General features: G+C 33.8%; 3 protein-coding genes across 3 annotated transcripts in view; all 3 read left to right on the top strand.

Moving 5' to 3' along the window:
* LOC132635591 (trihelix transcription factor ASR3) overlaps positions 1–1,731 on the top strand; it is a 6,306-nt gene extending 4,575 nt beyond the window's left edge. Inside the window, exon 2 of the mRNA XM_060352036.1 lies at positions 1,017–1,731. Within this exon, the coding sequence (XP_060208019.1) occupies positions 1,017–1,519 (503 nt within the window). The 3' untranslated portion in view covers positions 1,520–1,731. The remainder of the gene's footprint in view (positions 1–1,016) is intronic.
* A 152-nt stretch (positions 1,732–1,883) lies between these two features.
* LOC132635592 (pollen receptor-like kinase 4) lies at positions 1,884–5,209 on the top strand. Its single transcript, XM_060352037.1, has 3 exons — positions 1,884–2,053; positions 2,886–4,566; positions 4,989–5,209. The coding sequence occupies exons 2-3, from the start codon at positions 3,909–3,911 to the stop codon at positions 5,090–5,092; spliced, it is 762 nt and encodes a 253-aa protein (XP_060208020.1). The 5' UTR covers positions 1,884–2,053; positions 2,886–3,908; the 3' UTR covers positions 5,093–5,209.
* Positions 5,210–7,888: 2,679 nt separating this feature from the next.
* LOC132635590 (pollen receptor-like kinase 4) lies at positions 7,889–15,682 on the top strand. Its single transcript, XM_060352035.1, has 4 exons — positions 7,889–8,555; positions 11,010–11,591; positions 12,501–12,828; positions 15,241–15,682. Exons 1-4 carry the CDS (start codon positions 7,889–7,891, stop codon positions 15,602–15,604), a joined length of 1,941 nt encoding a protein of 646 aa, XP_060208018.1. The 3' UTR covers positions 15,605–15,682.
* The last annotated feature ends 786 nt before the right edge of the window (positions 15,683–16,468 follow it).

The raw sequence follows: 16,468 nt of genomic DNA, 5'->3' as shown, positions 1-16,468 counted from the left end.
ATTTGAGATTGGTAAGTTTGTATAAATGAAGCGCAAAGATCATGCGAAAAATTACATACAGATCAGTTCCTACTTCTTAATAATTATTGTAGGAAGCTGAGAAATCTACTATCCTACCAATTGTATTGACATCTTCTAGTCTAAACCGAAAACCTAAAAGGGAAATACAACTGTATAATCTTCTAGTCTAAACCGAAAACCTAAAAAGCACCCACCAAAAACTCGCAAGAATGGTCTCCCATATCTTCTGCTTCCCCTTCCCCTTCCACTTCTGTATGCCCTTTCCAGTCCAGCATTGTAGCAGTTGTTTAATGGTTCTCGGCATAACCCAACTGACTTTGAAGAGAGTAAGGAACAGGTTCCATATTTGAGTAGCAAGCTACGTGCAAACATAAGTGATTAGTTTCCTCTTCGCTCTTTTTGCACAGCAGGCATCTGCTACAATGTAAAGTAAAATGCTGGGGAACTACGCCTCATACAAAGTAAAAGTAAAATGCCTGGCCTTGTGCCTCCACTTTTTAAAACATTGATTAGGATAAAGTGTATCTTATTTCTTGGTAAGCTTTGTAAGTATGCCAGTTGTCACCAACCTCTCCTCCATTAATAAACGATAGGTGCTGATTTCCTTGACATGCAAATGTCGACATTCATTTCACTAGCCATGAGGATGGTTCTTTGCTCTCTTTTTTTCCTTTCTTCATTTAAGCGAGCAGATGAACTTATGGTTTTATCTTCTGGTATCTGCTGCCTGATGTAGTGCAAAATGACTTGGTGAATCTTGTCATTCTGCAGAAGTAAATGACTGCAGCTCTTCATCATTATCGTAGCACTCTAAAGTTAATTAGCACGACTGGCCATTCTTGCACCCCATAAAACGAACTTTGTGTAGGCATGGTTTGTTATATAGTGTAAGATATATACCAAAGAGAGAAAAATTGAAAAAGAAATGCAATTTTTTGAAATGAAAATTCACTTTTTGCTATCCACTAAATGATTTAACATTCTGGTACCATTAGGTCCTAAAAGGCAGCGGCGAAGGACGAAGACAAAAAGGTACAAGATGGAGGAAAGGTTGAATCCGTGGAGACGCATCTTAAATGAAAACAGGAAGTATGAGCAATCCAAGATGGGGATAAAGCATGAAGCTAGCATAGATGCAAATTTGGAAGCCCCAAGGCATGAGAATACCAGCGTAGAAATAAAGCGTGAAACATCCAGTCATGAGGACAAGGCTGAACTTCCAAACCTTAGCATGGTTAGTAAGGTCAAGGCTGAGCAGATTAATGTAGATAATCCAGAAGAAATGATGGCTGCGACTCTTAGAGAAAATGCAGAAATGATCACTGCAATAATTGAAGGAAATTCAATGGATGGTAGAGATTGCAGGCTTGCTGATTCGAAGAATTTTGAGGCTGGTCGTGTTCATATGATCAGAAGTCAAGGCAATCAACTTATCGATTGCCTCGGGAAAATTTCAGACACCCTTAACCAGCTTTGTTATGCAGTTCACAAAAAATAACTAACTTTAACAGTTTAGTATTTTCAATTATGGCATGCTCTGTAATGTGACGACTAATCATCACATGCTTTTAGTTAGATCTTTGTCAATGTAATGATGAGGTAACCAGGATTGTCAAGGATCACAGGAAATTTTAAAATGGTTAATTCTTCTGTATGATACAAGAAATGCAAGGTGTTCTTTTATTGCATTAGATGATATTGACACTTCCACACACTGAGGTTTTCTGAAATGTCGTAGACATGGTGCTGGTTTTCCCCACCCCCAGTTTGCCTTCATCAATTTCTGTATTCATTGATTGTCGAACATAGCTGTATCTCCCTCTCACTGTGTCCTCTCAATTTCAGAGGTCTTCTGATTGCAGTTAAAGATAAAAGGTGTTGCAGCAATAAGACATTAGAATATGGTTTCTGTAGTCTAGTTCCTTTTGTCTTAGCTTATCTGACAGGTCCAATTAAAAGTTTATCTCAAATGTGAAGAAATTGCAATGTTAGAAGATGAAGATTGCTGGGCTACACTACATAGGGCAGAGAGGTCTGTACTCTTCAAATACTCTCCTTTCATTTTATATGTTGTTTGATTGGGCATGGAGTTTAAGAAAGAAAAAAAGATTTTGACATTGCAATTAGTATTTGTGATCTGAAATGTGCCATGACATTTCTATAACTATTAAGAGCAGGTTACTACGGGTAAAATGAGAAATTTAAATTTAAAGAATTTTCAAATATAAATGTGTTACTTTATATTTTTGGGAACAAGCTAAAAAAGAAGAAAAGTGCTATATATAAATGTGCCAGACATGCTTTCTACTGTATATACTCCCTTTGTATCAATTTATGTGTCTTACTTTCCTTTTTCTTAGTTTTATAAGAAAAATGTCTCTTTCTATATTAGTAAGTTCTTGACTTCAACATTCTCATTTTATCCTTAATGACGCTCTATTATAGAAATGACATTGGCATGTTTAAGACCAAAAGAGATTCAAAGGCTATCTTTGGCATGTTAAACATATATTTAGCTTAAGACCACAAGAACCAAATGTTTTCCTACATTCTTAAACATTGTATTCAGTCTAAGACGCATAAACTGAAACGGTGGGAGTACATACTACCTACATAAAACAAACAAATATAGTTGTTATCTGTTTCCTTTACCTTAATAAAGGACCTTACATTTTCTCTTACCTGAAACTAAAATTATATAGTTCCTCTACAAATTTTGGATGGACGTTTTAAGTGAAAATTAAATTCGTATATGCAGAAGTAAAACTGATAAGTATTCTTTTAAGTCTTTCAAATAATATCTTTCACAGTAAATTTTTAATCGTTAACATGCAAATTTACCGACCATTTAATTCTTGCATCAGTTTTATCAAATTCAACTTGGACTTGCTCTATGGACTGCTGACTGGAAATGCATTGCCCTGAGATGACGCGGAATTGGTGCCACAATGGTTCAAATTACTTTAGAGAAGCTGTGGGACAGGTTTCGTTACACTAGCTGTATTGCAACAGGTTTTTGCCATTACAATAGCTCTATTGCAACAGTTCTTTACTGATAGAATAGGCTTCAAATTTAAAATTTGGAATTCGCCTTGGCTTGCGAATGATCTCGGCTACTCGTTCTGTTCATCAACCTCCCAAACTACTGAAGGTACTTTATCTTTATCAGCAACTTCGATTTGAGCCTACCTGTTGCTGCACCATTCATGAAACAAGAAAGAAATATCAGTTTTCACACGATTATTATATTTTTGTCTTATCTTCCTGTACTTAGCAAGTTATCGATGCTAACTAGAACTTTTTCACAATGTTGATCACCAAGCAGCTAATGTCTACTGGTCTGCACCATAGACTTCTGTTACTCCATGTGCTTCTTTTTCCTTTTCTTTTAACGGTGAATAGTACAACTTGTCAACTTTTGTCAATATGGGTGTTTTGCCTTTGCATACTAACAAAGTAATGCATAGTGCAACCCGTAAAAGAATTAGGTTAATGGGTTATGTTTTTTACCAGAAAACAGAAGATAAAGCAACTCCGTGAAATTGACACTATATTATTATTAGCTGTTATAGCCTACTAGCTTAATATACTTGGTTTGCTAATTTGATCTTGTTCATATAGTTTGGCATCACCCCTCTGTTAAGAGTTTTCCAGAAGGTATTGCCCAATTATTCCATTTGTTTTATCTTTCAGCTGTCCCTTGTTAAGATGGATTCAAATGGAAGAACCACAAAAACAAGGAAAATTGGACACACATGCTGCCTCTTAACCCACCCCCCTTTCTTTATATACTCATTCTTCATCTTTAAAGACCATCATCTCTCTCTCTCTCACCCTATGTGATTCAACAACAAAACCTTAGTGAAAACCCGGTGAAGCAAAGAACGATGGTTTCTTCAGCAAGAAACTATCAGTTGGTGATCATTCTGCTCATGTTAACTTTTCTTATAACTTCATCTTCCGGTCAAGAACCTGAATCCTCTCTCCTCCTCAAGTTCAAGTCTTCACTCGCAAACGCCACCTTTCTTAGCAACTGGAATGCAACGGTGCCGCTTTGCGGTAGCAACATTTCCTACTGGTACGGGTTGATTTGCTACAACGGCATATTCATCGGTCTCCAGCTCGAAAACATGGGATTATCAGGGGATCTTGACGTTGACACTCTTTCCCAATTAACTTCTTTACGTACTATAAGTGTTATGAACAATAACTTTCAAGGGCCATTGCCGGACGTGAGGAAACTTACAGGACTGAGAGGTTTGTTCTTATCTAATAACCGTTTCTCCGGTGAGTTGCCGGATGATGCTTTCGCCGGGATAAAGTCAATTAGGAGAATTTTATTGGCGAACAATGGGTTTACGGGCAAGATTCCAACGTCATTAGTGGCAATTCCAAAACTTATTGAGTTGCAGCTACAAGACAACAAGTTTGATGGTACAATACCTGCATTTGCTCAGCCGGATTTAGTATTAGACGTTGCAAATAATAGACTTGAAGGCCCCATACCATCTCAACTTAGCAACCAAAGCTTAAGCTCATTTGAAGGTTAGTTTTTCTTATTGAAAAATATTCTTGGTTTCTTTGAAAATTCGATTAAAGCACATGGGGGAATGGAGCATACAATCAATGGGAACTATATCTTATGAAAAACACTAATTTTTTAACAAATAGTATTTAATTGGATCATATACTTTTAAAACACTACAAGAAATCAGACTATTTGTGGTGATATTTAGCGGCGAAAATATTTGTTACAATAAAGTTATACCTTTTCTGGCGACCTTACTTTTATTTGGTCGCCTCAATATGCGCAACTAAATCTGAAACGCCTTTGAACAAGAGAGAGTATTTGCAGAATGCATGAAAGTCATGAGCATATACTCCAATACTTCTCAATGTAGTTAAAATAAAGATATATGCTTAAAACTTACTGTGTTCATTTTTTCGTGTGTGTGCTGATGACACAGGAAATTTGGACCTATGTGGAAAGCCAATGCCACCATGTCCACCGTCAAAGGTTGAGGAACGAAAACTTTCAAAGAAGAATGGAATCAGATATAGATCTATCTAATTGTTGAAATAAATATGTTATCTGTTTTTCTGAATTATGAATAATTGGGTATGAATATGTTTTAGTGAAGTCATTGAATGGAATTTTGTTTAGATAGATCAATTATGCAGCTATATATTATGAATCAACACAGACAACTACGATATTTTATAACCGTGTTTCGAAACTATCGATTGAATTGTGATAATTTTGTCACCTCCTAAAAATATCAGGTACATTTAGTAATGAAATATTTTTAAAATGACTGATAAAGTTCGTTGCTTAAACTCTAACCAACCGTCTTACATAATTCGCACGACAAACTATATAATAAGAACATATATTTAGTCGACGGTTGACGCACCATCGTCGATACGAACTTCATTCTGAATTTAAAAAAAAATTAAAAAATGTAAAACATATGTAGGATTGTTAAATAACGTCATCTTTTATAATATCCCATACATGTGAAATAAATTTTATAGAGTATTTATTCGACAGATTGAAAAATCATCTTGCATTTTCATACCCCGACATCCACGAAAATTTAATACGGTGGCACATCGTTTAAACCGTCACTTTAATATGTTATTGACGTGGAGGGATCTTTATAGATGCTTATGGGTGATTGTTGGACTATTCAGGTAAGATAGGACATATTTTAAGGTTTACTGCAGAATTATGGAGCATCAAATTAGGGTTATAACTTGCAAAAGAAATGAGATATAAACAGTTAAATTGGAAACAGATTGTCTACTTGCTATCAAGCTTATCAAAGAGAACAACATACAGTTTCATATTAAGGGCTATTATTGAAGATTGCATTTACTTGCTGACATCTAATACGACGAAAGTTATCCACATATTGAGAGAGGCAAGGTCACCGACATGAAGAAGCTTTACTAGTGTATGGGAAGTTACTCTTAAGGAAGTGAAATTCTTACTCCTAATATATCTAAGCAATGTAACTTATGAGAGATCTTAGTACTCTCTCTGTTTCAATTTGGGTGACACCTTTTTTTTTCCAATCCGTCTAAAAAGAATGCCATATTTTTTTTTTGGCAACTATTTAATGACACCATCCTCATTTTATCTTGTTGGGTCACACTTAACTCTTTATTGTGAAGAAAAGTCAACTAAAAGTAAGAACTAAAGTCCCTACATTTCTTTTTCTTCTGTCAAGATTTAGCTTTTAGCTTTTACTTTATCAAATTTACTTTTTTTTAATAAGAGCAATTTGGTAAACATAACGAATTTTTTCCCTTATTTTTTAAACTCCATGTCCGATATAAACATGCCACATAAATTCGAGGGAATACTTTTTAGTATTTTTCAATGTGCCAAAAAAAGTCCATGGTATAAAGGAAGTGTATGCCTGCTTTAATTCTGCTGATTATATATGAGGATTCTTCTATAGTGACAGGACCAATAATGAAAAAAAAAATTGAAACTGAAGAAAGATATATATAATACTCTCTTCGTTTTAATTTGTTTGTCTAGTTTTGGATTGACAGGGAATTTAAGAAAGTAAAGAAGATTTTTGAATCTTGTAGTTTTAAACCAAAGATATGTAGAATGTATCAAAATGTCCTTTAATCTTGTGGTCTTAAACATGTCATGTCTAAAATTTGAATTAACGAGTTGCCCAAAAAGGAAAGAAACATTCTTTTCTAAACGGACAAAAAAATAAAAATAAGACAAATAAATTAAAACATAGGGAATAACTTAAATTCGGCTCAGCTTTGGAAAGGGAAAAAAGGTTTTTTGGTTGGACCTAAGTGAAACCTGTGACGAAAATTTTAGGTCTGCAGTTCAACATTCAGTCCAAAATCAAAGGGGGTGGGAATGGTAAATTTTCGAAGACCCTCAGCTCCTCAATTAGTCCCAAATGCTGATCAAAATTGCAATCGTTGCCCTATAATAGAAGTGTATAAAAAGAGTACAAATTAGAAATCTTACTATAATTTACGTCTAAAATAATTTTAAAAAGTAACTCACAAATTCACTTCATGAAAATTTTTACACAATTGTACAAACTCTAATCTTTCTCTTATATACAGTATATTTTTTATTCTCACAATTCACTCGTTTTAAATCATAAGTATATGGCGTTCATTAAACAAGAACGTAAGATCACATATTATCGGACCACTTTTTTTTTTCTCGCTGTTTTTGATCTTTTCCTTCTAACAGTGAACTACACTACTTTGCAACGTTTGTCAATTGGTGTTTGGCCTTCGTATACTAACAAAGTAATGCATAGTGAAACCCATAAACTAGTAGTTAGGTTAATCCGTTAGGTTAGTTAAATCACTAAATGTTTGTTTTTGCTTGTCTGATAGGATTTGTTTTTGCAAGCGGGTGAAAGACAATCAATTAGATCTGTAATGACAAGGAAAACAATTAATTGTGGCCATTAACCAGAGCATGAAAGAATAATAATTTCCCTCTATACCCCCATCTCATTAGTCAACCCCACACCACACCTAAACCAGGACAAACTATAGGAACAAGAGACCTGCAAACAAGTACTGTATACTTATACAGCCGGCTAAAAACAGCTCATAATTTAGTGGACCTTGTCAATCTCACCACCCCTTTTTTCCTCTCTGGCCTATGTATGTTAATTCAACAAAACCATAGTGATACCCTCAAAATAAGTCATCAAAAAACATGCACAAAACTTGAACACCACCACAAATAACTTCTTTTCCTGGATTTCGGGTTTTAATTGACCTCTGTCTAGCATATCATATAGATATAATTGCCAAAAATATCAACTGATCAGACAAATCACGTGAAACAACCTCGAATACGATGGCTTCGTTAACAAGAAACCATCAATTGGTTATTATTCTGCTGCTCATGCTAACTTGCCTGATGATAACATCGTGTTACGGGCAAGAACCTGAATCAACTCTCCTCCTTAAATTCAAGTCATCGCTCGAAAATGCCAAGTCATCACTTGGCAACTGGAATTCATCTGTGCAAATATGCAAGGGCAATGTTTCAAATTGGAGCGGATTGATTTGCTACGACGGAATATTCATCGGTCTACAGCTCGAAAACATGGGATTATCAGGGAATCTTGATATGGACACGCTTTCTAAGTTGACTTCTTTACGTACTATAAGTGTTATGAACAATAGTTTTGAAGGGCCATTTCCTGACGTGAAGAAAATTGGAGGATTGAGAGGTGTTTACTTGTCGAATAATCGGTTTTCAGGTGAGTTACCTGATGATGCTTTTACTGGAATGAAGTCAATAAGGAGAATTTTAATGGCGAATAATGGTTTTACGGGAAAGATTCCAACGTCGTTATTGGAAATTCCGAAACTTGTTGAGTTGCAGTTAGAAGACAATCAGTTTAATGGTACAATACCGGCATTTGATCTGCAGGATTTCCAATTAAATGTTGCAAATAATAAACTTGAAGGTTCCATACCATCTCAACTAAGCAGCCAAAGAGCAAGCTCATTTACAGGTTAGTGTTTGATTTCTTAAAGAAATTTATGGATATGTACATCTTATCCTAGTTAAGTCATTCGGTGTACAAAACCTACTGATGATATGACTAATTTGGAGTGAGTTTAACTTATATATACTGATAGTGTAAATATATTTTATATTATCAGATCATCTTTACCTATTGTAGTAAAAAATATGTCATATTTTCAAAATCATAAATCTCACCTTTTATAGGAGGTTGCCTATAAATATACATGATAAAGATGATCCGGCAATGTATAATTGTATTTGTATTGTCGGCGGATATTAGTTAAATTCATTTCGATTCACGCTCTTACAAAAGGGATTAGAAGTGTTGCCACCAGAAGTTTCTCCGCTAAAGAAAGAACCTACTTGCATGCTTTTAGTTTGTAGGTTTATTTGAAAATATAGTTCAAATTTGATCCTTCGCCGGGAACAAGATCAAGATAAATAGACAAGGTTAATTAATTTGTTGTATATTTCTCTTGTTTAATGAGTATACGACGAGAGATGCAAATTTTGATGGTTAGTACTTAGTAGCCATTTAAAGTGTGTTGCTAAAGATGACACGATCAATTCAAATTGGAATGGGCCATCTATCGTTAAATGAAAGACTTGATCAATTCAAATTGGGATCGTCAATTGTGATGAAAAAACAATTACTGCTATGTTGAAGTAACTAACTAGAAAGAAGCTAAGCAGAAAGAACAAATGTTGTCTTCAAAAGATTCACTGAAAAAATATACTGCAGGCTTTTAGAAGTTTATCGAAGAATCGGAAAAAGTCAGCTTTTCCTTCCAGCTTTCCTTTCAATAAAATTACTTTAAGCAGTAGGCAATTGCCATTTGTTTTTTCTTCCTCATTTAGCACTATGAGCCTGTTTGGATGGGCTTATTTTAAGCCGCCTATAAGCTGCAAACAACTTATAAGTTAAAAAAAAAATAAGTTGGGGTAGCCCAACTTATTTTTTTTTTGGCTTATAAGCTATTTTCAGTTTATAAGCCGCTTTAGATAAACTAAGTCAAATTGGCCCAAATATTTTTTTGAGCTTATTTTAACCACAAAGTGACTTTAAGCTGGCCAACCAAACACTCAAAAAAACTGAAAATAGCTTATAAGCAACTTATAAGCCAATCCAAACGGGCTCTATATATAGCTTTGAGAAAATATTTCTCAGCTACAACTGTTAACTGTACTAGTTTCTCTTTTTTCTTAGTTGAATTAGTAGTTTTTATGGACAAATATGTACACAAGCTAGAGTTGCAAGTGATTACGTTTGTAAGATAACATATATATATATATATATATATATATATATATATATATATATATGGGGTTACTTCATTTTACCATAAGTTTCAAAAAATAATTTTTCTTTCTATAATAAACTATGTGTCCAGTCAAACAACGTAACATAAAACGGGAGAGAGGGAGTATCATTTGTGTCCAACTACTTAAGATAAAATGTTGAATAATATCACTTCATGAGTAATTTCTGCTATTGTTATTTGTTCATTTTCTATAATTAACATGCATACATGAGTCCTGATTATCGGTTGGCGAATCAGAGAGACCTCGTCCTAACTACTCATTAATTAAGAATATATTAGACATTCAAATAGAAATCAAACTAACAAATAAATGAAGATACCATGTCAAATTAGATTGATCTACATAGATCCCAAAAGAGATGGATGTTATCATTACATGGCTCGCACGTCCTGATTAGGTGAAGTCGAATATTGATACCCTCTGCCTCTTGATTCCTTTAGCTATCTCATATCTTCAAAAATATAATTATATTATGTCGCGTAATCTATTCTATAGTCAGTATATGTAGACATGGCAATTTAACATATTTCCGCAGGCAAACTAAATCTTTGCACAGATAATCTATAACTTTTATTATTATTATCAGGTTATTAATTGACCTACATTAATATGTAATCGTCCATAGTAAACTTTAATTTAGTGATATAAAGAATACAATAAATAATATGCTACAACCAATTAACATGCGATCTTGTGTAAAAATATATTTATCAGTACATTATCAGTGTATATAAGTTAAAAATTAATCTTATTTGACTCTGATATCATTGTCGTTCATTGATGTCATAATCACGCTTGAGAGTTTTACACAAGATTTACATATTTGTGAACCTCAATCATGCTAGAGTTTGGACATGTACATATTTTTCTTTCTCATCGTTACTTTTCTTTGAACGCTGTTGGTAAGTATTACTTTTGAAATTCAAAAATTGTCATGATCGAGCATATAATATTTACCACCCACAACGGGTGCGTTGGCTTTACATAGGAAAAAGAAAAAAAAAACATATAATATTTTAATTAATGTTCGAAAATATATGTAGAACCTAATTTTGTGTTCTCTTTTTTTTTTTTTTTTTTTTTTTTTTTGTGTGTGTGTGTGTGTGTGATGAAACAGGAAATTTGGGCCTATGTGGTAAGCCAATGCCACCATGTCCACCTTCCACGAAGAAGAAACGAATCTCAATATTGACCATAATCCTTGCAGCCATTGGAGGATTAATTATAGCAGCCATTATCATTTTTGCTCTCTTCCTTCTCCATAGACAAAGGAAGAAACCATCTCAATATGAAAAATCATCAGTGAAAAACGTTAACAAAGCCTCAGAAGACCCAAAGAAACTTGGTGGAGCAGAGAAGTACACAAGAAGTGAGAAGGGTAAATTGTACTTTGTGAGAAGGGATAGAGAAAAGTTTGATTTAGAAGATCTTCTTAGAGCACCAGCTGAGGTTTTGGGCAGTGGAAGCTTTGGATCTTCTTATAAAGCTGACCTTCCTAATATTGGAAAACCTATTGTTGTGAGGAGATTTAGGCAAATGAGCAACACGGGGAAAGAAGATTTTTATGAACATATGAGAAGGCTTGGAAAGTTGTCACATCCTAATGTCCTTCCTCTTGTGGCTTTCTACTATAGGAGGGAAGAAAAGCTTTTGGTCACTGACTTTGTTGAAAATGGCAGCTTGGCAAGCAATTTACATGGTAAGTCTTAAAACTTAACTTGCGCATCATGTTTACGTCAAATCAAATAATTTAATCTTAGCAATTAAAATTTAAAGTAAGAATACATGTCACTTAACTATAATTAATTAAGTGATAGAAGTGTGTATGAATACGCATGACTTGTATTCACTAATTTGGTGTTTATGTCACTTAACTATAGTTAATTAAGTGATTGACGTGTGTGTGAATATGCATGACTTTTTTTTTTTCCCCAAGTGGATAGGGGAAGGGGAAAGGGGGAGGGAATTACAATGTGGGGATTCGAACCCTCGCCAGCAAGGTTAAAGTTCAGGTAGTCAATCAATTGAACTACTAAATTCCTATGCATGACTTGCATTCACTATTTTGGTGTAAACACCAAATATATGTAAGTTCTTACCGCTCAAGTCAGGCATGATAACTTTCCCAATTTATAAAAAGAACTTGGAGCATCTAAAGTACCTGTGTAAAATTAAAGAGTTTAAGTTTAAAGAGTTTTAAATTTCTATTTCTAGCTATACTAACAATATAAAAGAACTTTTACACACTTAGATCACTTAGAAAAAATTAGAGGTAACTAACTGTACATAATAATTTGAATTAGTAACCTAGCTAGAAACTAAAGCAATTATTACATGTTAAAATCTACTGATGGTATAAAAATGCTTGCACTATATCAATGTATACAAGTTTAATTCTAATTGAATTTAACTTATATATACCGACAATGTAAAATTTACACTCTATGTAGCAGGTAACATGCATCTAATTTTTAGTGGACGATTGCCTATAGTTATCTTTTAAATATCTATAATGTAACAGTTTTTTAACATCATGAATGTAGAGAAGCTAGGTAAACTCACTTAAATTTCTCTTCATTTTGAACCAATTCTGAATCTTGTTGCTCAGGCAAAAGAAGTATCAACCAACCAAGTCTTGATTGGCCAACTCGTTTGAAGATCATAAAAGGAGTAGCAAGGGGATTGGCATACCTCTACAAGGAGCTTCCAACACTAACACTCCCACATGGCCATCTTAAATCCTCAAATGTACTTCTCGACCACAATTATGAGGCAATTGTAGCAGACTATGCCCTTGTGCCAGTGATCAACAAGGACCATGCCAAACAGTTCATGGTGGCCTACAAATCACCAGAGTACATGCAAAATGAACGTCTCACTAGGAAAACTGATGTCTGGAGCCTCGGCATCCTCATACTTGAGCTACTAACCGGCAGGTAATACTGCATCTGATTCTTATATGTCATTTTAGTCATATATAAAAAAGGGAAAGGACACCTCGATAAATGAAATGTTCTCACATAGGGTCCGGAGAATGGGAGAAGGACCACATCCCAATTCAAGTCATTTTAGTAAAAAAGATTAATTTAAAATATTTGTCACCTTAGAAAATCGAGAAGATATTAATTACCTTTTTTCAATACACTTTCTGAGAAGATATTGGTTATTCCCTCCGTCCTAATTTATCTGGCACTTTTCGTTTTTCAAGAGTCAATTTGACCAAACTTTGAAGCTAAATTGGATTAGATTAACTCAATATTTTAAGATTAAAATTTATATATTTGAAAACTACGTGAAAAATACTATAAGCTGCAACTTTTCCCAGATCAATTTGGTGAAAAAATACATCTTAAAATGTTAATCAAAGTTCATGCAGTTTGAATCTCAAGAAGCGAAAAGTATCACATAAATTGGGACAGAAGGAGTACTATTTTTCAATACACTTTCTGAGAAGATATTGATTTAATTTTTTTCAATACACTCTTTCTATTCCAAAAAAAGCATATATTCATTAATTATTTATTTAAGGAAGAAATAATGATATTTCAGTTAAATAATCTTATCACTAGTATTATTAAATGATTTTCTTAATAGGTGTGTCAGAACACTAAGGGGTCGTTTGTGGGAGGGATAGGATGAGCTGGATTATTAATCAATGGGATTAGAATTAATCTTAGGTAGAATAGCTCGGGACCCCCCTAAACTTGTTGATTTTTATTCGGTGTACACCTAAACTATGCGTTGGCGTAATTACCCCCCTGAACTTGGTAATGTAATAGTCTCGACCCCCCTAGACGCTGACAACCTCTTGACGTGTGACACACGCGCTGCCACATGGATTTTTTTGTCCATGTGGCATTTTTTAAGGATAAAATATATATTTTGTACCTTTTTAAGTTCACCAATTATTTAGATCATCTTTTTCGGGCCAAATCTGTAAAAAAAAAAAAAAAAAGAACTTGAAACAACAATATTTTGACCATACTTTTTTTTATTTGGCTAAAGATAATGATATTTTAATCAAGTTATTTTTATATATTTGGCCAGGAAAAGAAGAAATACACAGTTAAAGCAAATAATCATTGTATCTAAAAAGAAATATATAAAATATCAACCAAATATTTTAAGAATTTGACCCCAAAAAAATAATACAGAGTTGAAATAAATAGTAATTGCATGAAAAGAAAAATACACAATTTTTTTTTTGTAGAAAATGCACCGTCTAAACTTCATTACTTTTGCTAAACCTTCTTTTTATTTGGCTAAAATAAATAGAGTTTCAACTAAGTTATTTAGGTTTGGATCCAAAAAAAGAAAAAAATACATAGTTGAAATAAATAATCATTATATCTAAAAAGAAAAAAATACAATTGGGATAAAATATGTAATGAATATTAAGAAAAACCAAAAAGAAACACAATTGGAAAAAATAAATCATTATATTGATTATATGACGATTAATAGTTGAAAAATACTCCACTTGGAAGCTGAATTTTCAATTTTTGACCCATCCACGCTCCTAAAAGAGAGTGTGTTCACGCTTTTTACCACATCAGCGTCTAGGGGGTCGAGACTATCATATTACCAAGTTCAGGGGGGTAATTAAGCCAACACATAGTTTAGGTGTACGCCGAATAAAAATCGACAAGTTTAGGAGGGTCCCGAGCTATTCTGCCTTAATCTTATGTTTGGTTGGTGGGATAACTTTTTTGATATCCCATCTAATTCCATGTAGATGGGATAAAAGGTGGGATTAGTAATCCCACATATTGGTAGGATGGATAAGTTATCCCATGTAGATGAGATTGGGTGGGATAACTTATCCCACCCTCTATACGGGATAAATATCCCACCTTTTATCCATATAGAGGTGGGGATACCAAACGAGTTATTCCACCAACCAAACATGGGATAATTCCAATCTCATAGGACTAATAATCTCATCTCATCCTATCCCTCCTACAAAACGACCCCTTACATATAAATGACCAAAAGAGTATAAAATAATGTGACTCCACCATATGGTAAGTTGATGTTTTCTTACAACAACACTTTTACTCCGTTCATTCATTTTATATGGGACCTTTATAAGCTGGACACGTAATTTAAGAAAAGGAACGACTTCGGCCACCATACTAGCAGTTATAAGTATTCCATGATAATTCTATGGTTATAAAAAGCATGTCATTAAGAGTAAAATGAGAAGTTTAAAGTTAAAAGTTTTCGCATATGTAAAGTTATCTTTTCTTTTTAAACAGACTAAAAAAGAAAAGTGTTGTACGAAATGGAAACAAATGGAAACGGAGCGAGTAGTAAATTGTATCTATTTTTATGTCCTTAATTAGCAGGTTCCCAGCCAATTACCTAAAGCAAGGCAAAGGTGCAAATGCAGACTTAGCAGTATGGGTGAACTCAGTGGTGAGAGAAGAGTGGACAGGTGAGGTATTCGATAAGGACATGAACACAACCAAATATAATTGTGAAGGAGAAATGCTTAAGCTCTTGAAGATTGGAATGTGCTGTTGTGAAATGGATGTTGGAAGGAGATGCGATTTGAAGGAAGCTTTAGACAAGATTGAAGAATTGAAAGGAAGTGATGATTCTCATGAAGAAGACTATTCTTCTAATTATTATGCAAGTGAAGGAGAAATGTACTCTTCTAAAGCCATCACTGATGAGGACTTCTCCTTTTCTAAGAGCAAACACTACTAAAAAATGCGAATTTAAAAAAATCGCGTTTTTTTAGTAGCGAAATGGCTTTGAGAATTAAATTATACATATATACTAATAATTCCAATGAGTTATGAAATGTAGAATTTTACACAAAATTAAACCAAATCTTTGTCATTTTTTTTAAAGGTAGATATGTGAAAGTTAGAAATGAAAGGAAGCTCTCATCTCATGTCTTCGTGGATACTTTCTTTTTTTGTTATTGGATTTTACACAGTGTATAATTTGTACGAGTTTTTTTGCACAATAAAAGATGTTTGTTCTTTCCTTGGGTTTGAAAATGATCAACCTTTGCGTTTGGTATACAAGTCTTTATCTGTCTCTATTTTCTTATTAGTGAAAATAATCAACTAGTTCATCTAGTCTTAACTAAGAAGAGAAAATTACACCACTATTAATGTCATTGCAATGTAGTTGAAATGAAATTGTAACTACATTTTGAGTTTGGAAAATAACTGTTTTCCCCGTCAAATCTGAGCTAAGCTTAATTGAGCTTGGAATTAGGCCTTCCTAAACTTAACTGATCACAACTCTCAGTATCCACTAAGCTAAATAAGCTCAGTCTCAACAGCATTATTGGCATCAGATCACGTGGTGGGCGTGGTCGCATGTAATTTCCAGTGTTGTAGCTTTCCCCTATATACATTGCACAATTCGATTGAATGGACATAACTTTTTGTATAGTTAAGTCCAAATCACAACGTTTAAAGCGTAAAATTCATACCAAAAGAATGGTCCAAAATATTCGTCACTTTAGAAAACCAAGAAGATATTACTGTTTTTTTTATTTTCACACTTGTTACTCCAAGAAGGCGTATAGCCATTAATTACTCGTTTAAGGAAGAG

The sequence above is a fragment of the Lycium barbarum genome, chromosome 4 (genome assembly GCF_019175385.1).
Source record: "Lycium barbarum isolate Lr01 chromosome 4, ASM1917538v2, whole genome shotgun sequence".
Taxonomy (NCBI): domain Eukaryota; kingdom Viridiplantae; phylum Streptophyta; class Magnoliopsida; order Solanales; family Solanaceae; genus Lycium; species Lycium barbarum.
This window is presented reverse-complemented; position numbering and strand designations above follow the sequence as displayed.

Excerpts from the sequence above, each read along its gene's own strand:
- LOC132635590 (XM_060352035.1), top strand. The coding sequence starts at position 7,889 with ATGGCTTCGTTAACAAGAAACCATCAATTGGTTATTATTCTGCTGCTC. Across the intron at positions 8,556-11,009 it reads AAGAGCAAGCTCATTTACAG|GAAATTTGGGCCTATGTGGT; the intron begins GTTAGTGTTTGA and ends GTGATGAAACAG. Across the intron at positions 11,592-12,500 it reads CTTGGCAAGCAATTTACATG|GCAAAAGAAGTATCAACCAA; the intron begins GTAAGTCTTAAA and ends CTTGTTGCTCAG.
- LOC132635592 (XM_060352037.1), top strand. The coding sequence starts at position 3,909 with ATGGTTTCTTCAGCAAGAAACTATCAGTTGGTGATCATTCTGCTCATG. Across the intron at positions 4,567-4,988 it reads AAGCTTAAGCTCATTTGAAG|GAAATTTGGACCTATGTGGA; the intron begins GTTAGTTTTTCT and ends CTGATGACACAG.